The following is a 23,111-nucleotide window of genomic DNA, read 5'->3' on the forward strand; positions in this document are numbered from 1 at the left end:
AGCTCCTTCCAGCTGCAGAGCGACGGCCTGCACTGTGAACATGAGACGCTTCCACTACCGTGCATGTCGTCCTCTTTGTTCAGCCCTCCAGCCGGCTGCACGTTGGTCTGCACGTGCCTCCTGACACCGGCACCCCCCACCCCACCTAACCCCACCCACCCAACCCCTCAACCCCACCCACCTTACACAACTCCACGCATGATAATCACTCCACAGTTTAGATGAAGAGCAGCAGAACAGCGAGGCTCTTTCAAATGACTTTCCCATCTGCCCCACCCCACGCTCACTGGCCCCACGTCTGCCTGAAGAAGTGTGTGTGTGTGTGTGTGTGTGTGTGTGTGTGTGTGTGTGTGTGTGTGTGTGTGCATCTGGAATATCTATCAGTGAGCGTACTGCTCCTATCAGGGCAATGAACAGGAAAAGAGTCATAATTAGACACACAGCTCGTCTCAAACTGCTCTTACATTCCTTGTAAATATCTATAAGAGTCGATATTTTATAAATGATATAATCTGGTTAGATTGAGCTCAGCATCGCTGGCTGAACGTCTCCTGAGTGCGTCTTGATTTACATCCTAGTAATCTACTCAACTTCCCCCTCAAAAAATCCAACTTTGTCTCAACATGCTGAAACATCACTGACTCTTATGCGGGAGCTTTAATGTATTTAATAAAGTTAAAGGTTTCCTGCACTATAATAACATTTCCCTCTGGCCCATGGGAACCTTTATTGGACATGTGAATGGCTCACATTGCGTAATGAAACTTTAATATACTTGAATGTGTACGTTCGTTCCCATGAACTGACACCGGATGCGACGGCAAACCGTTAAGTGCCGGTCTGGATAACATTGGGCACCCGAAGGAGACGCAGTGCCGGGCCACAGGGTGCTGCAGCTGCTGAACATGTGGTTGATTTGTCTGCTACTTGATCCACAAAAGAGAAGCTGGCTTCAGCACACACACACACACACACACACACACACACACCAACCTTTTCTCCCCTTGATCACTCTCCTCCTCACAAGCCTCTCTCTCTCACGTTGGAGGAGAATCCAACTCGGGCTCGGGTTTCCTTTTGTCGTACAGCGGCGGACGAGGAACAGGAATTCCTCAAAGTGGATGTCGTCACGCCCGATGAAGACGAGCGACCTTTGCTCTGTTTAGATGAGCGACGAATCAAAAGGCCTCGAGCCGCCGGGTTCTGTTATTGCAACGGGCTCCTGACGGCTCGGTGTTGGTTCTGGATCGGAGTGTTTGGTTGGAGTGAACACACTGAAGCGAGCAGCTGCAGATTTTTTCCCTCATCCCTTCAGCAAGAAGATGAACGAATCGACTTGTAATCTGTTCATAACGATGCGCAACATCCTGCACGCAGAAGTTTGAGATTAATCGAAAAGATTGTCACCAATAAGTTTTCAACCCGTTAAAAACTCTGGAAACAACTTCTGTCTCCAGACATCTTTTTCCCTGTTTGAGTCGTTGTAGAGACCTCAAATTAATTCCAATACTTGTGTTTATTGTATGTATTTCTTCAGAAAAGTCTTGGGAAAAAAATGTATATCTGGAAAAAAAAACACTTTTAAAAGATGTTTTGATTGTAACTATGAACATCCAGCATGATATGAGCCAGATTCCCCAAAAAAGCCTCCTGGAGCGTCAATAAGACACCTTTTTGGAAAGATTAGGACCTAAAGAATCAGAATCTGCAACAAAAATCACAATAAAACAAAGTCTTGTCCTGTTAGGAAGGAGTTTCAGTCAAAAAACTGTGTCGTTTGGTTAAAAACTGGAAAAATATGATGTATTTCATGCCAAAAGATTGTCTGAATGGGGCATGCTGGGACTTAAAATGGCCGCAGATTCCAAAAGTTTGAGCTTTAGCTTAAAGCAACAGTGGAAACAGGGGGCCATGTATTACACAACGCACCCACAGAGGGAAGAGTAACCTGGAATGACTCCTATCAAATGCAACCAGCTTATAATTATCTTTAAATTACACGTCATCCTCTCTCGTAAACATCTAACATCCACAGACTGAAGCATCTTGTGGTGAAGGAGCACCGATGACGCGTTGGAGCGCAGCGTCTCACACGGGAACGACTACCTGAAATGTCCCGAAACAGATGATAAACAAAGTTTCCTGCCATCGAAATGTTTGGTTCTGTTTGACAAATGTGAGTAAACATTTGTCAATGCGCGCTCATAAATAAAGGAGAGAGAGAGAGAAAAAAGAGACGCTACATGTTAAAATAATTAACATCTTTCACGACGATGATTCAGCCGGTCAGGAACGTTCTGCTGTTGCATAACCAGCGGAGAGGAAGAGGCCTTCGTCTCCAGAGGACCAACGCACCAGTAGAAGTTCTCATGAATGACAGACTGATGTCTCCAGGAGACTATTATTAGTACAACAGTGTTACCTTCACACGTTCACACACACTGTAGCAACTTCCTGTAGATTTATCCTGACATTCAGTCCATCTTTGACCCTGAGAGGGTTTAGAGAGAGCTGATACGCTCCACTCTTCATATCTCTAACACATAAAGATGCATCATCTTGGATGTTGAAAAGCATTCACGTTGAAAATCGCTAGCGTCTCCGCTCTGTTAGCGATGACCTCTCCGTGTGCACCCTCGGGTTTCGGGTGTTAACTTTGAGCACAGGATGTCAATTCATGCTGTGAATAAACAGAACGAGGGAGCGGCGCTGACGTCAGCGGAAGAACGGTTAGAGAGGTGTAGCTACACCTTTTCCCATTCCTCTCCCCCCGCGACCTGAAAGGCTGCAGCCAGACCGAGGAAATATTTACAGGGTGGGAGACCGAGCAACACCCTGAGACCCCGAATATAGACGACAAACAGGCCACAAGAGGTGGTCTGCTTTCATGCTCCACCTGCACACAGGAGAACACTGTGAAGAGGGTTCAGCCGTCTGTGAATAGAGATTTCAATTTCTACTTCTGTTCCCATGACTCAACTGGGCTTGAGCAAAACACACAAGCGTTTCAGATGAGCCTCCTCAGCCGTGTTGCCTTTACTGAACCCGGTAAAACTCACAGTCGGTGTGAGAGTCTGGCACCGCGGCCAAACCCCCCACACAACTCCACACACTGGTCTTAACGCAGCTACAACGTGTGAAAGCATCAACTTCTACGCTGCCAAAAAAAGCTGCTGCTTCATCTCCATCAGTCTGGTTTTCAACAACGTCTTTTTAATAGCGTGTTCTCAGACGAGCTGAAGCGACCGCTCCGTCCTCTTCCCTCCACGTTTCTCCCGTCACGTCCACAAACCCACACTGACTTTCCATCCGGCACAGAGGCGTTCTCTGCAGCCGGACGGGAAGGTCTTCCCCCTCCATGAGTCACAGAGCGGGGGGGGGGGGGGGAGTCTGATGTGCACGGAGTCACAGCAGCCCGGCAGACTCATCAGTGCAACCGGCTCAACATGGCCGACGCGGTGGATCACCTCACCGGCTTGGTGTCATGGCAGATATGACAGCGCTCGTGGAATAACTGCCGTCTCATTTCGTCCGGACGCACTGATGTGGTGCTCGTTATGTCGATGACATGTATTCATTTAATCATGTGCGAAGATGTTAAAGCCGGCCGCAACAGAGGTTTGTAAGTTCTTAGCTTCGCCTCGTCGTCGTGTTTTTAGAAAGTGGAAGTGGTTTATCACTAAATCACCACACGCTGCACATGAACTATTACAGGATATTTAGGAGTGGAGCGTAAAAGAGGTTATATTCTGTAATATTCTTAAATTACATCATGATAAAACAACACAATACCTCTAAGAAGGAAACATTTGGCCAGTACCATTAAACTATTAAACTAAATGACCAACGGTTCGGCTGGTTTGAGTATTTCCAGTTTGATACTACAAACTCTGACTCACATGTCTTTTCACGTATGCATGTGCATGCATGTTGCTGAAATAATACAGTGTGATTGGTTGACGCACAATAGAGGTTTTGGGTATTTTGTTTAGGACATGCATTTAAATGTTTATCACCGTAACCTCCAGCAATCTGAAGACTGTTTTATTGCAGGAATATTATTGCTCCACTTAATGCCAACAGACAGACAGACACTATTCAATCCAATGATCTCCGTCTGAAAAGTTAGAAAGATTTTTAAAAAATGGAGCAACGCACGATTATAACGTTTCATCATGAGCATATCTTCTGTTCCCTGTTCTGCGCTGAACATCTGTTCAGGTTACGTGCGTGCACTCGAGTGTAATTAACGACGTGATCGAGCCATCCCGCCCCAGTGTTTATGTTAGTGTGAGTGTCTATGGACGTGTCTATTTACTGGACGTACCTCTACGTTGTTGGCCTCGCTCCGGATGAACTTGAAGCCAGGAATGCGCTTCTGGGCGCAGACCACGCCGACGTCTTCTGAGTGTTTGCAGTCCGACACGCCGAAGCCGTTGGAGTGACACTGAGCCAGGCTCTTCTCGCCGCCGGAGCAGTGCACGTTGTCCAACCAGATACGACCTGGAGCACAGAAAGCAGAGGGACGTGTGACCTGGTTTTAAGCTACACATGTCGAGTCACACAGGCATGAAACCCGCTCGCGTGGACGTGTCTTCGGTCTTTAAGATTAACCCGAAACATTCTTTCAGCACAAGCCCGTGTCATACATTCATAAATGTTGTCACTGAAGCGGATCGGCTGCCGTCCAGCCGAACCACCGACGGCTCGTCATTGGGACAGCCTCCACTCGTTGATGAGGAACATCGCGATCATACCGAGGAAGGGGGAGTTGATGCCTCTGGAACGTTTTCATAATAGGAGCTAAATCTTTAACCATTGCCTAAACACACATTCAGCATCACCAGTAGTATTAAATCTGGATTGCTGTGTTAAAACAATCCTTTGCAGGCCTTATGGGAACGTAATTATCCACACCAATGAAAAGAACGGCTCCCTCGTGCACTGTGCTGTGCACGAGGGAGCCGTGAATTTTCTGATTTTGCTTTTATTGGCCCTTTAAGGCAGCATTTTGCCTCCAGCTACTCTCCACTCCAAATCTTAACAAACACCCAGAGCAGCTTTCCTCAGAAGATCTAACTAACTAATCTAACTCCATCTCTCTCCGGAGGAGGTTCGAGTTAACCCTCTCCTGAAGAAACCCATCTCAACGGGTCTGAAGTCAACAACTACAGACCTGTCTCCTTCCCTTTCTTTACAAAACCCTCGAACAAACTATCTTTAACCAAGTCTCCTCCTTGGTTATAACCTTCTGGATTCAAGGCAGGCCACCCAACAGAAACTACCCTCTTCCTGGGGTCCCTCAGGGCGCCGTCCTGGGTCCTCTCCTCTTCTCTCGGCTCTGTCATTCGCTCGCATGGTTCTTTCTGCCAAAGCTATGCTGATGACACCCAGCTGATCCTCTCAGTAGCCCAAATTAGAAACACAGGTAGCAGCGCAGATCTCTATCTGTCTGACCGATATCTCTCAGTGGATGTCCGCACACCACATGAACATTAACCTGACAAGACTGAACTACTTTTCCTTCCAGGAAAAGGCTCTCCCACCCACCCACAACCTCACTATTACCTTCAACAACAATCGCACATAACATCCATAACATCCCTGCAGGAGAAGCGCTCTCATCCAAAAGGGATGTGAGTCGCGTCTTCAATTAAAAGCATTTAGTGGTTTCTCTCACTAGTGTGCAAGTCATCATCGTGGGAAATGGAAAAAAGCTCTTGATCACTTTTATAGCCATCTGTCTCCACCAACAACAGGAAAGCAAACAAAAGGAATCTCCATTCATTCACACACGAGCACGCAGCTCGTCTGGACCTCCAATACTTTAAAACGAAACCCCGCCGAGCTCAAAGACGTCTTTCTAATCTAATCTAATCCAATCTGTTGCAGACAGGAAAAGATGAACCCTCCTCATCATTACCTGCCTTTTTCTTTGAATAATTCTTGAGAGATGAAATAGCAAAATGCTTTACCTGCATACATTTCCTGTTAAAATCAAACTCCTGCTATTAAAAGTGTCTTTAACACACTCTCTCTTTGTCCAAAGGGCAGTTCAGACAGCCATGAAGGCACATATACATCAAACTGCGTCTTGATTGCTTCTTGTAAAGTCTTATAAGCGTGCAACATTATATTCACGAGGTGCATCACTTCATGTATGTTATTCTTGAAATTGCTTTCGTGGTTGTGTTGTTTTTGAAAGCGAGCCACGTTTGAAGTGGCAGGCTGGATGAGGCCCAACCCAGTGGTAAAACATGTGCCTTTAACGAGGGACACGGAGTTAATTAACAGCCACCGACCGACAACTCCCAACCAGAGTGTGGAATCTTCTCGCCGTCTTTACGGGGATGGAGGAATTCATGCGCGGCAAAGATGAGATTACCACTTTGTGTCTGTTACACACCCAGTGTTTCCATTCCTCCCCCCCTCCCGCCAAGCCCAAAGGTGATCGACGCGTCTCAGTTTCCCTCTAATTGGGAAACCAGTGCCCGAGGATGGCCTCCAGACAGGAGGAAACCTGTACGTCATCCAAGGATTTCCATTAAAAAACTGTTGAAAGAATGCGGTTGACCCTCACCTCGGTTCTTAGACAGCTGGACGATATGACTCTGAGGTGCTTTTAAGAGTGATGATATAACATAATGTTCAGATCACCTGGAAACCAACAGATGCTTCTAATAAACCTCAGTTTTCTTACCTTCTCCTTTTCCGTACTTGCCCGAGGGCAACCAGGACTCGGCGTCCAAGAAGCCCAGCTCTCTGCACACCACTTGGGCGGCGGACATGGAGAAGTCGTCGTCGCACACCGTCCCCCACTCGCCGTTGTAGAAAACCTCCACCCGGCCCTCGTAGTGTTTCCGTTTCTCGCCGGCCAGTCGTAGCTGGATCACGGGGGCGCCGCCGGAGGCGTCGGCGTGGGCGTGGCGCAGCGGCCACATGCACAGCAAGGCGGAGAAGAGACAGTGGATCGCAACCGGGCGCAGCATGATGCAGGACGAGGGAGGGAAACACAGTGATCTACAGGAGAGGAAAAGGGCCAAAGACCGTGAGCGTCGGCGATAGAAGCTGTACTTAAAAACGCTTTTGGGATCATTTTCAAAATCCAAAGAGTTCAAGTGAGGGCTGCACGTCGCAGAGGCGGACAGTAATGTGTAGTGTGCGCTGGTTTTGTCCATAATTTGAGCGAGTGAGCTGCTGCAGTAGCAGTTTGGATCGGGAGACCCCGCGCCGGCCTCCAGCTGCCCACCACAGTTTTACAGTGTATGAAGTATACAATGAAAAATACATCTGACTGCCAATAAGAGAGAGGCTTTTTGAGAAGGTTTGTGTGAGGATAAGGGCGAGACATGGATTCCTCTCTCTCTCTGGCGGCCTAATGGAGAGCAAATGTGGGCTCCTGCAGGGTGGGGGGTGCCGGCCCTCTGGTTTATCTGCTGATCTGCGCCTGCAGGCTGCACAACTGGGCTTCAGAGGGAAACTCCGCCTTGATATTTTCATGGCAATACATGAAAGTGTCCGCAGAGAGACCGAAAGCCTCCAGGGAGGAATTTTCCTGGAGGAAAAGAGGGAAGGGAGGGAAGGGGAGGAAGACAGTGAAAGTAAGGAGACCTCCACGTCTTTAGTGTATTTATAAGGGAGGAAGAGGGGGGTTGATGTCATAGCAACAGACAAACAAACTGCAAAGCGTGCAGGCTTGAAAAAAACACTTCCTGCAGGAGACAGTCTATAAATTATGAGGCTGTGTTGGACGTCACATGTGCTCATCGGAAACATCTGGTTCATCTTCTCATGGAAGTTCAGCAGGAGGAAGGAGCTGCTGTAATTTGGCCTTTTAACATCGAGAGTGAACGATGCTTTGCATCAGAGTTCAGAGTGAATACACATCAGGCCAGTCAGCAGGCGTCAGCTCAACACGTGAAAGACTAACACTGACATGTATGTTCTGGATTACACTGGAGACACACCCACCTCCTCCAGACGTTCAAACACTTTCTCTGACACGTGACTCATATTGACAGCAGATTGCGAACGGAGAGCACGACACTAGAAAATGTAAAACATGTAGTCTTGAACGACGAGAGCCAAACGATGAGTGAACGCTGCCCAGAAAAATCTAAATCCAACATGTTGCATTTATTTAGTTCACATCTCAGTCGAAGCCAGTGTCCTTGAATAGTCTATTGTTCAATTCAGAAAGTCTGTTAAGGCACAGATCCAAATATATGTCTCTGTGAGTGTGTGTGTGTGTGTGTGTGTGTGTGTGTGTGTGTGTGTGTGTGTGTGTGTGTGTGTGTGTGTGTGTGTGTGTGACCTCATCCAGAGTCAGAAGAGTCCTGCAGCTTCTTCAGGAAATCAAACAAATGTCTGTGATCAAAAGTATGCTGGTATTCAATTTAGAAATCGAGGTCCCCACGCGACACCTTCAAGACACCTCCGTGTGTGTGTGTGTGTGTGTGTGTGTGTGTGTGTGTGTGTGTGTGTGTGTGTGTGTGTGTGTGTGTGTGTGTGTGTGTGTGTGTGTGTGACCTCATCCAGAGTCAGAGGAGTCCTGCAGCTTCTTCAAGAAATCGGTTAAATGTGAGCACCAGAGTAATGTAAAAAAAAAGTGCAGAGTGATGCTCATGTGTTTTAAATTGCGGGTTATTATTTAGGTGTTATGACGTCAGCCCACGCTCACGCCAATCTAACTTTAAAAGACACTTCAGAATCGCAGACACTGGATGGAAGAGAATAAATAAAAGTGATAGATAAGTCTCAGTGTGTCACAAAGGAAGTGTGCGCGTGCCCGAGGAGCCTCGAGGTGAAGGAAACACTTACCGTGACAGCTGGAGGACAAGCAGCGCACTTCAGGCTTCTCCAACCCGCTGGAGGTGATGCGGTGAGGAGCAGCGGCTCTTTGTCCCGTCGGTCCTCCTCTTCTTCTTCTTCGCTGCCCGCGCTGCTCCCCGCACAGCTGGCCGCGAGCCCCCCCCCTCCCTTCCCCTCCTTCTCACAGCAGCCAATGAGAGGCCGCCTCAGCCTCCTGGTCCCGCCCCCTCTGAGCCAATCACCGGGGCTCCAGAAGCGCGCTGCGTGAAAGCATCACGTCACGTTATGTAAAGTCCACTTCACTGTGATCTCATGGACCCACGCAGCTTTAACAGTGACACTGACTCTCTTTCAGTGGTGAATGTAGAAGTTTATAGATTATTGAAGAACTTTGATTGTTAATTTATTCACATTTATATTCTTTTCCCACGAAAAATATGAATGAAAATGTCATTGTTCAAGATCAAGCGACTGTTGTAATATAAATGTTGTAATATTCCCGATTTAACAGAAAGTCAACAGTCACAATGACGTCTTAGAGTCCCATCAGGACCTGCCCTGTGTCTGTGGTGAGGCGTTTAAGGACGCCACCATGTGGTGACGAGGCTGATTGGAACAATGTGTAAATGTAATTAAGAACATGAACATTAAACCATTGAATAACAGGCAATTCTTGAATTTACAAGGACTGTCACACTCTAGCACTCAGATACGATTTTGTCACTTAATTTATTTGTTGATTCAATCCACAGATATGGAAAACTCACAAAATCCCTACATTAAATTGTGTGTTTACGAGCTATGTGCTCATAAGTTTCTTAGAAATAAATCATTCTGCATAATGCAAATTGACCCAAACGACAGATTAAATGACTAAAAGGTGGTTGCTTTTGTTAATTTACTGACAAAAGCAACACCAAATATAAATAAATCACTAGAATTAGACTGAATATGTTTTACTGACATTCATCTTTTTTTAAATGTTGATGCATTTGCACTGATTCATTCAGTGTTTGTTTCATATGCCAGACATAAACTTCTGATCCTGGCTGAGGTCATAGCTTTTAATTTGATATATTATAAATATTGAAATGATTAAATAACAAGCGGCTGCTCACAAAATCAGCTGACATGCCACCAGGAGCTTTTTAGTCACATCTCAAGAGTCTTTACTGGGAAAAAACGGTTAAAAAAATGCAGACAAAACATTAAAACGCAGACATTTATTGTTTTGTGGACCACGCCATGAGACCCGAGACTGTTTGGCTCATACGTTTATGACCACATTGTTGTAATTGTTCAGTTTGACTCACAATCACAGCGCCACTAATGACATGTTTGAGAAAGGCGGCATTGAACACCGTGATGGTGTTGGTTCCTGCTCATAATAAACAACGTCCAGCTTCAGGAACAACAGAGGCGGGATGTGTTTTCCACCTGTTGTGTTCAGCTCAAATGATTCAGGCAAAGGAGGAAATATATTACATTTCAGCCATTTATTCAGGAATGCACAAAATATAGCCGTTAACATACAATCTGGGTATAGTTCTTCAATTTTACAAATATTAAGAACAATAAAGTATAAAATGTACATGTGTACTGTAACAATGAATCTGCATTGAAAAGCACCTTCAGCCTGGTGACACCACTATCACATATATTTATATCATTTTACAAGACATTTGGCATTTGATTGTGCTGACGTCCAGATTTTATTATTATTATTACTGATGAACTGTCTGCGGACTTCCCTGCAAAGTCATAACTCACTGCTCAGGATGTTTTTGATCATAAAATATTTATATATTTGTATACAACGCACTTTGGGCACCAACGTTTGTTAACAACGGCATGAAGGAACCAAGAAAACTATTATTTTCTTTACAAAATAGACGACATAAAGGCACACCAGCAACGTTTGGGCTTACACAAAATATGAGTATAATCCAAAAATATATACATGGCAACGAGAGAACGCTTCTAACTTTTCCACATCTTAGCCACACAATTGTTTAATATTACAGAATAATATGAGCAAAGTTTCATCACCTTCAAACTATCATCAAATGAGTAAAGTTTTTATTACGCAACAGAATTTAAGATTTCCTTAAGTGCTCTTGTTTAGAGATTCATGTCCGTCAAAATGTGCATGAACTCTGGTTTAACTGCAAAAGTGAGGACTTCACCACACACTGGTATGTGTCACGATGTGAAACACACACAGATAAACTCAAAGGCAATATAATAATATATATGAAGCATATCAGCTGTATGACTCACCCTGGAGTTCATTTGCTGGTGAAAGAAGATGAGCAACAGAACTAAACACACTTCCTGTGGTTCATACGTGATGGTTGAGAGGGATAATTTTTATGTCAGTCTATATAGATTTATATATATTTTGTTCTTAAATTGTTTCAAACATATCTTTAATGTGCTTAAATGTGTCTGTGTATCTTTCCCTTAGTTTCCACTTTATTTCCTGCAGTTTTGTGCTCAACACACTGGTACACAACTTGTACACAACATTTCTCGTCAGGGCACGAATGTGCATACAGTTAAAAATGAGAGGAATCTTTAATAAAATAAAATGAGGCTTTGCTGTAAAACCTGAGCCAAAAGCTCAATAAATCTCCTTCAAAATGTTCTATAAACCTCCTGATGATGTTGAGCTTCTTCAACTGCCGCGAATATGAAAGATTATTCATATTTCAGCCATTGGATTTAATTGTTGTAGCTTTTCCTCAACATGTAAGCAGGGAGAGAGGGAAGGTTGGCGTGTGCTGGATGATCATGTGCAGTGTGTGCATGTTGCATTGAGGGTTTCGTTAAAGGCCTCTTAGTCTTAGTCTGTTCCCAGTTTGGCGATGAGTTCATCGCATATCTTGGTGAGCTCCTCGATCTCTTGATTCTGAGAAGAAGAAGAGTTTAAACATCAGGACAGAAGCTTCAAGCTGCAGGTCAGCAGAAGACTCCACGTCCAGCCGGGTGTCTGTGTCCAGGGACAGAAAACTGTCTCGAAACCCTCAAAACTCACCAGGTTTTAGCAAATGAAACTCTGCCACCTAGTGGCAGGTACTGCACCAGACGAGCGTTTCTACAACCTGCACATCATGAAGTACTTATCAGTGAGTTAACAGGTTGCTTCACTTTTGAAAACACTGTAATTGAACCATTAAACTGCAGTGCATTGCACAGAAGCACTTTAAATCTATTGGATCTAGCTGCACAAAACAGGAGAAGATACTTTTCCAAATCCAAAAGAAAAGAGCTGATTGGAGGACATTCATCTTTTTTTTTAATCAAATTACAAAGAAAACCAGAATGAGATGTGAATTATAGTAATAATAATAATGCAATTAAGTCATATAGTGCTTTTCTTACTACTCAAACTCACTATACACAATATGAAATTATTATTATTAATTAGATCATGCTCTTAACCTTGAAAACAATAGTAAACAAATGATCTCGACTGATATCTTATTTGTTTAATATCATAATTCCCTCATTCCACGATTCATTTGACAACAAGACATCTATGTTTAGCTTTAACTTTCCCCAACAGAGAAGTCAGAGCCAACACACACACACTGGAAGCAGTCTTCACCTCAATCATCCAGAGTGCTCTGCCTCACACGTACAAACAGCTTAACACGGTGAATCCATCTTAATCGTGTTTGCCGTCGTCCTTACCTTCTGAAGGACGGCTCGCTCGAGCGAGTCCGCCTTCATCTGCTCCTTCCTCAGGCTGGCGTTGAGCGCCACGCTCTCGGAGTTGGCCTTGGAGCGAACCTGTGCGATGTCCTCGTTGGCCCTGCGAGGGACAGAAGAGTCAGAAGAGCGTCCGTCCTCACGATCGCATCCAGGAAGCCAAAACCCGCTCACCTGTCCAGCTTCTCCTCGGCGTGCACCTTGAGCGTTTGGTAGCGCTGCTCCTCCTGCTTGATCCGCATCAGGTAGTCCTGGGCGCACTTCTTCAGCACCTCCTCATTCTGCAGAGAGGATGTGGAGAGCAGCTCGTATGGGCCGGAGGGCCGGAGGGTGGAGCCTCTCACAGGATGTACGCCGAAGCGCCACTCACCTTCTTGAAGCCCTCCAGGACTCCCTTCATGTTCTCGTACCTCCTGAAGAGGTCGGCGAAGGAGCGCTCCACCGAGTTGAGGTCGGCGATGGCCTGATCCCTCTCGGCCGTCAGCTGCCGGACGGACTTACTGCCGGACAGAGACTTCTGCTGCTGCTCGTCCTCTGCAGCCAGCACAGGAGTCAGGATACAGGATTTGAAACAGCAAAAGCAATGTTATGAATATGAAATATACGTGGACATGATGGTTGAGCAGAGGCAGCTTATGTTTACTTCCTGTCAGCTGATTCACATGAACTGCAGGAACAAATAGAAGAAGGAAGGGTCATCACGCCATCCTGACTCTAAAGGTAAAGGTCAAGGTCATGAAAGCACTTTGAATTTGGAGATTAGTGCCAACTCTCGACAATAGAAACGTCCTGAATATGATCAAATATCATCAACGGTTTGATGGTCAGCTAGTTATTGATAACAAATATTCTCTATAACGATCAACACTGTGTAGAAAGTTCAGTGGCCCGTGTTTCTGTTATAAGTTCCTTGCAATAAAACAGGAAATACACAGAGACACATTTGTAACGTCGTGAAATGGTCGACATACAAAAAAACATACAAACAAATAGACACACACAAACACGTACACGCATATAATCAGGCATTCTGCTGTCAGGAGGCACAACGTGTGTTAAACACACACACACACACACACACACACACACACACACAGAGGCCCAACGTGTGTTAAACAAACACACACACACACACACTTTACCACCACCAGGTGGCAGCAACTCACCGATCATCTGTGCGACTGTCTTCTCGTACTCTGTCACTATTTTCCTGTCATGATAAAAATAGAAAGCGTAACATTCGTCAGCTTCATTTCTCCGTGTTATTGATTATGCTTCGTCAACATTTACAGTGTTTTAAATGCTGACGCGAGGGTCCAGAGAACCAGTGAAACGCTCCACACCTCATCTCCAACACCTCCGTTCTGCTCTCCTCATACTTCCTCTTCCACTCGTTCACCTCGATCTCTTTAGTGATGATCTGATTGGACGACAGGAAGCGACGAGGCGAGTGTTAAGGTCAATAAAATCAAACCAACGTCGGACTCACGCGTTCAAACTAAAACCTTCTGACGGCGACAAACCTCCTCTCTGATCAGGCTGAGCACGCCGGCCTTGTCCATCTCACTCAGAGGGGCGTCGTCCCGGGACGGCGCCGCTGAGTCCTGCATGTCAGCGCCGGACATCTTTGTTGTGTGTTTCAAGGAGATCTCGCTCTGTGGAACATGTGGAACATACTGAGGGAACATCCATGATCCCTTCTAGCATGTCACTAATCACCTGGTAACTATTATTGGACTTTGTCTTCACAAGGTGCACGCTGGGAAAAAACTCATTAAACATTTGTGTAACCTGGACATGCACGTGTCATCTTATATGCAAGTAAACTATTACATCATTATGGCAAAATAGCTATTTAGAAAATGTATGTTCTATAATATTAGTCACTATAATTATTAGCTCAACTTTCTTCTTACTAAATGAGATAAAAACCTCGTGTGCACAACGAGGCGGCCATGTTTAAATATTCATTAGTCGTCTGCTCACCAGCTCATCTTTCAGGCTGCAGGTGTCCCTCTCCTCCGTGTGAGCTGTGATCATACAGTCAGGACCTTTGAGGAGAAAAATAAACACACAACTTAATGACAGATGACGACTGCTGACTGCAGTAATTACCCATCGCCTCAGGAGAGAATAAACCACACTGTCGTCTTTCTGGGATTTTCTGTTTTTTCTGCACTGAAGCGACGGCGCGATGCTCCACAGACACACACTGTGGGAAACATTTGCTCCCCAGAGTAACATTTATAACTTTCTTATATCTGGGACAAGGTTTTGCTGAGCGTGCATGCTCCATTTTATCCCTTCATGAAGTCAGACACATTGTTGGGGCTTTGCAGAGTCCAACAGTAACTGAAACAAGGACGTAATCTCTCTCCTCGCTCACTGTTTCCTGTTGGGATTAACCCCTCGAGTTGCAGATTGATTGACGGATGGATGTTGTGATAATGTTGGTTGAAATTGTTCGATAAAAGTACCTAAGCACATTTTCTTTTTAAAAAAACATTGAATTTTGAGATAAAATATGTTGTTCTCCCTATTTTTTTGCATACATTGTTAAATAGGGGCACAATAAAAATATATTTTTCCATTGATCTCAACTTTAACGCCATGCCTCATGCAAACAGGGACCTTTCAGTGCGTGTCCTATAAAATACTACCCTCAGTAATACATCACGAGTGAAGTTAGAAGGTCATATGGAAGAAATGAGACCAGATATCGTGATTATTGATCATCATTAAATCTGCTTGAGCCGTCTGTTTCACAGAACATAAACGCCTCATATCTGTGGAGCCAAAAGACTCTTTCACCGTCTGCTATTGTTCATTTGAAACTTCAAACACTGCTTTTCCATTTTGAAGATCTGAGCATACCATCTATAAAAGAGACTTCCTGGGTTGGATGTTTCTTGGCAGGAGCTCGGTGGCACTCGGGCTCCCCTCGGTCCTCCTGGCTCTCCGCCGGCTGCCCCTTCATGCCGGTGGAGGCGAGCTTCTCCTCATCGGTGGCGTGATGGACCCGCTGGGTGATCTCTGGGGTGTGAACCTCCACCTCATCCTCCTCCTGGAGAGGAGGGAGGAAGAGAGGATCCACATTATCGCCATAAGATTCACTTCATACATAGATATGGATATACATACATGATCAAACGCCTTACAGGAAGAAAAACATGCAGTTTTAAGCAGCATTAGACGACTTTAGACATACACAAGTTTAATTTAGTACAATCCCAAAGGTCTATCATCATGAATATGCACCATCTTGAAGAAGTTTTATGATGTAAGGTGACGTTGGTGGACTGGGTCTTGTGTTACTGTACATATCTGAGAGACTCGGCTTTACACAATATGCTGAAGGACATCTCCTCCAGCGTGGAGGAGGTGTTAATGTTGAGGGCAAATACAGAAATATACATGACTGCAGAGCTATAAGTCACACATACTGCGTGTCGCCAAGCCAGCACTGCAGAGCTGAAGCCACTGCGAGTGTGTGTGCGTGTGTGTGTGTGTGCGTGTGTGTGTGTGTGTGTGTGTGTGCGTGTGTGTGTGTGTGTGTAAGGACGTGAGGTCATAGGGTTAGACAGCTGCAGTGAGGTGACACATTACCTGATTGCACACGTCCAGCACCAAGGACTGGCTCTCATCATATTTCTGAACTTTACAGGAATTCCTACAAAACAGAGCAACACAACAAGTGTCAGAGTCCACGCATCCAAGAGGTTTTCCTCCTGTTGCTGCAACCAGAGAGCTGCATAACACACACATAACCCTGCTAGTGTTGCACAACTTCAGGAGGGATCACAACAGGACATTTACTTGATGGTGTAAATGGCCGTGTGGTGACTCCCCCCCTCAACATGCTCATGCATCAGTGGGGCGCAGCACACGCCACGTTGAGCGGAAAATGAGAAGCCGGCGTGCACGACAGAAAGAGAGCGTTGCTAGTGAGAGTACTTACAACAGAAAACAGAGAACCTTGACTCGTTCAGATGTCCTGGGGGCGAGTAGAAGAAGTAGACGAAAGCAGCGGTTGCGTAACAGACAAGAGGAGGTAGGATGGAGAATGAAGGGGACATTGATGCATGGGATGTAAAACAGATCAGGAGGAAGAGACAAAGGAGAGCGCGTGAGTGACTGAAGCTCGTCGTGTTAATTTAAAATGTAGCATCAACACGTGCCGGCAGAAGCTGAGGAGAACAAACTGCTGCAACTCTGCTGGGGATTTACACCAACAACCAGAGTGCAGGGAGAAGGTTTTGGGCTTCAAAGCTAACACATCCAGCCAAAAGAAGAGGAAGCTTAGCAGAAGGAACGTAACCCAAAATTAACAGATAAACTGAACAAAATGACACTTTAATATTAAAACTCAAGAGAGAACGTTTTGCTGTCTAGACTCACGTGATTGTCTTCTCTTTGCTTTTCTTGGGCATCGGCTTCGCTTTCTTCTCCCCCGCCGCCGCCGGGCCAGCTTTCTGTTTGCCTCCGTCTTTCACCTTGCCGTCCTCGCTCTGCGGGGCGCCGCTGGGCTCGTCCTCGGCGCTCCTGGGTTTCGAGGGTTTAAAAGGGTCCGCGGAGTCGTCGAAATTGTCCGGATCGAAGCTGTAGGAGCTCTTGGGCAGCGCCGGGGAGCCGCTCGGCGCGCTGTTGCTGCCGAACGGATTGAAGTTGGGGTCGTCCCACTGACTCGGATCAAAGTTATACGTCCCCGACTTGGGGATGGGAATATCATCGAGGTTCAGAGGCGCAGTAGAGTCCGAAACTGGCAAAGGAGTTTCTGGAAGAGGATCTGGAACTGGTTCTGATGCTGGTTGAGAATCTGTCTCTGAGGTTGTGGGCTCTGGTGCGGGTTTGCAGGGCGGCTCGGCTCCTTTGGCCTTCTGCCTCTTCGCTGCCAGTTTGCTGGTTGTCTTTCTACCGCCTAGCTTCCTCGGCGGGGGCTTGCTGACCGTCCCCTCGTCCAGACCGAACTCCAGCATCACAGACTTGGCCTCAGACGGCGGCTCCACCATCTCTTCTCCCGCAGGAGGCGCCGCCCAGCGGGCCTCACACACGGGCGAGGGCCCGCCGAGGGGCTCGGGTCTGGGGAGCGAGCTGGAACCGAACGGCGGCGGAGAGTTCTGGATTTTGGATCCGCCGCAATTGAAGGGGTTGAAGCTGTCGTCCAGCTGGTCGGGGTCAAACTTGTACGTGGCCGCGGGAACAGGAAGCTCTTGTTCCTCGTTTGTTTGGGCGAGCTCGTTCGGCGAGGCCTTCACCTTCAGGGGCGGAGGCTTGGACCTGCTGGTTTTAGTATTTTTAGCGGGCGATGTCTGGTCCAGGCCATTGCACTGTGGTTCTGGTTCAGCAAGAGGTTTCTGCTCAGGGGGCTCTGGAGCCGGACCGACTGCAGGTTCACTGGTATGGACTGGGTCTGGTTCTCGACCAGGAGCTGGAACAAGAGCTGGAACTGGATCGACTGCAGGCTCACTGTTAAGGACCAAGTCTGGTTCTAGCGCTAGAGCAGGATCAGGATCGGGATCAGGAGATGGAGCAGGACTGACTGGAGGTCCACTGCTAAGTACTAAGTCTGGTTCTTGAGCTAGCGCCAGAGCAGGAACAGAAGCTGGAACAGGAGCAGGACTGACTGCAGTCTCACTGCTAAGTTCTGCAGGTTCTTGAGCTGGAGCTGGAGCATGAGCTGGACTGATTGCAGGTTCACTGCTCAGGACTAAGTCAGGTTCTGGAGCTAGAGCAGGAGCAGGAACAGGACTGACTGCAGGTTCACTGCTGAGGATTGGGTCTAGTTCTGGTGCAAAAGCAGGAGCTGTTCTGACTGCAGGTTCACTGCTAAGTACTGATCCTGGTTCTTGAGCTGGAGCTGGAGCCACATCCGGGACAGGATCTGCAACGAGGACGGGGGCCGGGGACGACTCTGTGCATTTGGCTACTTCCGCCATTCCCTCCACCGAGGGTGGATGGAGGACCGGCCCGGAGCCCAAGACTTCTGGAAGGTGCTCAGTTTGTTCTGCTTGCAGGGTCTGGATGGAGACCTCCAGCGGTGCACCCACGGGCGCCGCGGGCTCATCTTGACCCATGTTGTGCCTGAGCAAGACGTCCTGATCCCAAAGCGGAGCGGTCACTATCAACTGCTCCTCCTGGTCCACATCTGAAGAAGAAGAAGAAGAAGGAAAAAAAACAGCAGAATTTACCAAAAACAATTAAAAACTGCATGCACACTTCACTCCCGATGACAATCTCTCCAATCACATCCAGACTGACACCTGATTGGCTCCTCGCCAGCCAATGGCTTCCACTGCTGCTGTTGCCATGGCGACGTCTTACTACGAGCTACCACGGCATTTAAAATCAAGTCGCGTCGGAGACAAAAGGGGCGGCGGCCTCTGTGGAGGAAGTCATCGCCGCCCCGAGGGAACCTTTTGACACATCAACATATTTCAGTGTGCCGGTCATCCTCGCCATACTTCTGTCATGTTATTGTTATTATTATTATTATTATTATGATGTTGCTAGGAGGCGGCGTCCACACAGCAGCTCGCTGCCAGAGATGTTCTCTGTTCCTGCAGCCCGACATGCCCAGACAGCTCGTCCCCATGAAGCACATCCAGGACAAGAGGACCAGGCCTTTGCGTTCGCTCACATCCTATCAGCTGCAGCGGCTTTTTGCAATGATATCCAAAACATTTGGTCGGGTTTGATTCATAAAATGAATTATTTTACCATTTTGATTTCAATGTGTAAAAAGAGACCCTGTGCAAGTTATTGTTTCCAGTCTAACACACATAAAATATGCCTTTTTTACCATGTTAATACAAATAAAACAATGCATAGTAGCCATATAGTTATAACTAATAGTATTGATGATTCATTATGCATGTATTGAAATGCATTTCATCACAAATGTGTAAAGTAATCTTGGAGCATCAATCTGTCAATGTCATCATTTTCACGTTGGGTGCCGTTCTGGTTTTGGTTAAATATTTATAAACTATTATCCATACAGAGGGATGCTGATATAATAATGGAGACGTTGGTGACACCGCCTTCAATACGTTGAGACGTTTCCTCTCTGCAGGGTTCACAGCGGCAGGAAGGATGTAGAAACCAAAGGGAACTCCCTCCTCGCTCAACGCTCCACCTTCACAATCTACACTTTTAGAAAAAGTAGTTGGAGCTGCTTTACAGGAAGGACTTATTACTTAGCGATAGAACTGCATCGTCTTTAACCTTTTGGAAAACGCGCCCATTTTAAGTCCCAGCAGGCCCCAATCAGACAATTATTTGGCATAAAATACGTAATTTTTCCATTTTTAAACTGAACGACAGTTTCTTGACTGAAACTTCTTCCTAACAGGACAAGACTTTGTTTTATTGTGATTGTTGTTGTAGATTCTGATTCTTTAGGTCCTAATCTTTCCATAAAGGTGTGTTATTGACGCTCCAGGAGGCTTTTTTGGGAATCTGGCTCATATCATGCTGGATGTTCATAGTTACCATCTAAATATCTATTTATTTTGCAAATATAGATTTTTTTTCCAAGACTTTGCTGAACAAAAGTCACACAATAAACACAAGTATTGAAATTAATTTGGGGTTCCTATGACAACTCAAACACAGGGAGAAAGATGTCAAGAGACAAAATTGGTTCCCTAGTTTTCAAGGGGTTAAAAAGCGCCCGTGGTGATGTTTCATCTTGATAAGCAGCTTTGCTCCGCCGCTCCCCTCCATGTGACCTCCATCAGTAAAGAACGGGGCCGACCGGAGCTTTTGTGGAACCTGTTGAATGCAAAAGGTCGTTCCCACACTCTGCTGCCGGCTCCTCCTCTCAGGGATTCAGATGACAATGCCGGCTCCTCCGCCAACATCACACCCCTAACGCAGCGCCTTGCACGCCGAGCCTTCACAAGCAACAGGAGGAAGCTGCATTCCTCAAAGCTGCACGTGTATCCAGTTCCTGTGAAGGGAACCTGATGAACCAGCAGCTCAGACACAGTGTGGACTTCATTTAAAGAGATTAGTTCTACATTTAATACACGATGCACTGTTGTTGTTGCTGTTTGTCTCACGTCTCGAGGAAAACTCCTCGTGTGTGAAAACATTCCTGGCAAATAACCGGTTTCTGATTCTGAATAAAAGATGAAGCAGTTTGGTCTCTTGTTGACTATAAAGACATAAAGACAAACACCTGTGATGTCTGAACGCGCGACGGCCGGACGTGAAGAGCGCCAGCAAAATACTCCAGTTTCCATGGGAACTTCAAGACCAGACACTCTGACTCTAAACGAGATATCTGATCGATGTTTGTAATGTTAATGCGAGCCGTCAGCAGCCTCTCTCTCTCTCTCTCTCTCTCTCACCTGCTTTGTCTGCATCCGTGTCGTCGCCCTCCAGCGCTCCTGGGAGGGCTGCAGGGCCGTGCTCAGGAGTCGCTGCTTCAGGAGTCTCAAACTGACCCTCTGAGTCCGAGCTGTGGAGGCCAGAGACACAGAGAGAGAGTAAACTTTACAAACATGCAAGGCACGAGGAAGCCGGAGATCAGAAGTCCTGGGACTACACAAGGGCTGTGAAACAACTGCACAATTAAACTTTGCACTTTGTGCAAGGGAGATGTATGTCTATGGAAAAAAGTTCAATTTAAAACGCAGCAAAGATATTATTTAGAGTTTGATGTGCCTTTAATTAATCAGACACCTCCACCTTCTGGACCACTGTTTTCTGTTTTCTTAATGTCTTTTTTGTCTTTTATATTTATCTTAAGTACAAAGAGAAACCAGAGTCAAATTCCATGTATGTGCAAATGTACATGATCATTAAAGCTGATTCTGATTGTACAAGTTTCTACTGTTTCAAATCCATCGATATTAAGCATCGTACTCTTTCCTCTGACATTTGGCAAACACTCTGCTCAGAAGAGAAAGAAACAGATGAAGTAAAAGAAAGAGAGAGAGAAAGAGGAACTAGGACGGCCCACTGTTTCCTGTCACATCTTGAGCTCCACAGTCTGAGACACACAAACTAGTCCATGTGCTTGTATTCATCTTAAAATAACACTGTAGAGCAGCAACAATCAATGTGATATAATCACTCATTACGTAAGTATAGTAACAGTGCTGTGAGATATTGATGTGGCTGGTTAGATAACTGCTTTGATAGGAGACACACATGGATTTTGGTAATTAAGGTCGAGCAGTAAGAGAGCAACACACACTTTACTTTAACAAAGGCCATGCAGGATCATATGAAAGCAGACAGAACAGGAGAACCATGATGCACGGACCATGTGTCACGATAGTGAGCAATGATTACGTCATTAAACTAAACACAAGTGAGACATGAGAATGTAATGTCAGAGTGGATGAGTAAAGCATTGAGCAGCAGCAGCAGTGTGTCAACAACACGACACACACCGTGTACGAGCTGCACAACAAGTGCTGCTGCTCCTCTTTCCCTTCACGAGACACCTCCACCCGGCAGGTGGATGCACGTGAAAACACGCGTGACTGATCAGACAACGTGGATCACCCCGCCAGTAGTCTCGGGGCTCCAACACAACACTTGCCTGCAGCTTTGAGATCTCTCATCCTCCTCGTCTTCCTCTTCCTCTCCACGTTGCTCGCTGGCCTCTCGCCCCTCTTCATCCTCCTCTCCCTCCCCCCCTCTCACCGCCGTCCACGTCCATTTGGCCCATGACACAGGTGACAGCCAAGACATCCTCTCCGTTTTTTCCTCTTCGGACTCTCGGACTCGCTGGACTGCTTTCCAGAGCCCCTCTTCCTCTTCTTCTTCTTCCTCTTCCTCAGACGTCCACCCTGTCAGCAGCGCTCACATCTTCCCACGGAGTGCCCGCTCCTCTCGTGAAGGGTGGAGACGCGTATCTCCCCCTTCCTCTCCTTCTTCTTCTACGTGTGTATTCCCCGTCTTAAAAATCACAGAGACTTCAGCTGCCTCCTCTTCTCCTCTCGTGTAATGGTCCCAGTCACGCTCCCGCCTCTGTGGCGGAATACCACAGCTCTGATCAGCTGGGTTTCGAAACGCTGAACACCCCCCTCCTCTTCCTCACCAACCTCTCCCCTCCACCTCGGGCCGGTCCACCGCCGCAGGGTGAGGGGGGGGGGACGCGCGAGCCGCGAAGGGAACGCCGCCACTCGCCGCTCCGCTATAAGAGCTCCCCCCCCCCGCGCGGCTGGAGAATGGTACGGTCCTGTCAGGCCGCGCTTCCAGTCTGAAGCAGAAGGAGGGAGTCAAAAAACAAACACAGAAGGTGGAGGAGGAGCTGGGCTGCTGGGGCTCCACAGTTTATAGCCCAGAGAGAGGGTTAGGAATGTCGGCCTCGATCTCTAAGCCTGCTTTGCTCCCCCCAGGCCGCGGAACAGTTCACTGTTTCTCCCATCCAGGGGCAGCCATGCGGGACCGGGGGAACCGGTTCTGCTGCAGAGCCCCAGGAGGTCTACCTGCATGCAATGAGTCTGCGGTGACAGTGAACACACGGGGAAACATGGCCTTCTTAATTGATGGTTAAAAAATATATAGTTGCATCTGAAACAGGTACATGTTGTTGATGTGTGTCTGAAATACCTCACAGCGTAAAA

At 46.7% G+C, this 23,111-nt stretch overlaps 2 protein-coding genes across 3 annotated transcripts in view; both read right to left on the reverse strand.

The window, feature by feature from the left end:
• loxl2a (lysyl oxidase-like 2a) overlaps positions 1–8,911 on the reverse strand; it is a 25,573-nt gene extending 16,662 nt beyond the window's left edge. The window contains exons 1-3 of the mRNA XM_068594267.1: positions 8,821–8,911; positions 6,701–7,020; positions 4,328–4,503 (exon numbers count right to left, since the gene is read on the reverse strand). Of these exons, the coding sequence (XP_068450368.1) occupies positions 4,328–4,503; positions 6,701–6,989 (465 nt within the window). The 5' untranslated portion in view covers positions 6,990–7,020; positions 8,821–8,911. The remainder of the gene's footprint in view (positions 1–4,327; positions 4,504–6,700; positions 7,021–8,820) is intronic.
• Positions 8,912–11,369: 2,458 nt separating this feature from the next.
• Positions 11,370–22,590, reverse strand: tacc1 (transforming, acidic coiled-coil containing protein 1). Of its 2 annotated transcripts, XM_068594076.1 has the most exons (14): positions 22,082–22,590; positions 20,880–20,989; positions 16,924–18,670; positions 16,484–16,519; positions 16,132–16,195; positions 15,400–15,589; positions 14,512–14,576; positions 14,049–14,180; positions 13,869–13,945; positions 13,692–13,735; positions 12,896–13,059; positions 12,700–12,806; positions 12,508–12,628; positions 11,370–11,722 (listed from the first exon to the last, which is right to left on the reverse strand). In XM_068594076.1, the coding sequence occupies exons 1-14, from the start codon at positions 22,231–22,233 to the stop codon at positions 11,657–11,659; spliced, it is 3,075 nt and encodes a 1,024-aa protein (XP_068450177.1). In that variant the 5' UTR covers positions 22,234–22,590; the 3' UTR covers positions 11,370–11,656. The 2 variants fall into 2 exon arrangements, with proteins under 2 accessions (XP_068450177.1, XP_068450178.1); XM_068594077.1 differs by lacking the exon at positions 16,484–16,519.
• Positions 22,591–23,111: the final 521 nt, after the last annotated feature.

This window comes from Clinocottus analis, unplaced genomic scaffold, assembly GCF_023055335.1.
Source record: "Clinocottus analis isolate CAN_PGR_092001 unplaced genomic scaffold, fCliAna1.0.p SCAF_3, whole genome shotgun sequence".
Classification (NCBI taxonomy): Eukaryota; Metazoa; Chordata; class Actinopteri; order Perciformes; family Cottidae; genus Clinocottus; species Clinocottus analis.

Excerpts from the sequence above, each read along its gene's own strand:
- tacc1 (XM_068594076.1), bottom strand. The coding sequence starts at position 22,233 with ATGTCTTGGCTGTCACCTGTGTCATGGGCCAAATGGACGTGGACGGCG. Across the intron at positions 20,990-22,081 it reads GAGAGATCTCAAAGCTGCAG|CTCGGACTCAGAGGGTCAGT; the intron begins GCAAGTGTTGTG and ends TGGCCTCCACAG. Across the intron at positions 12,629-12,699 it reads GCCGAGGAGAAGCTGGACAG|GGCCAACGAGGACATCGCAC; the intron begins GTGAGCGGGTTT and ends TGTCCCTCGCAG.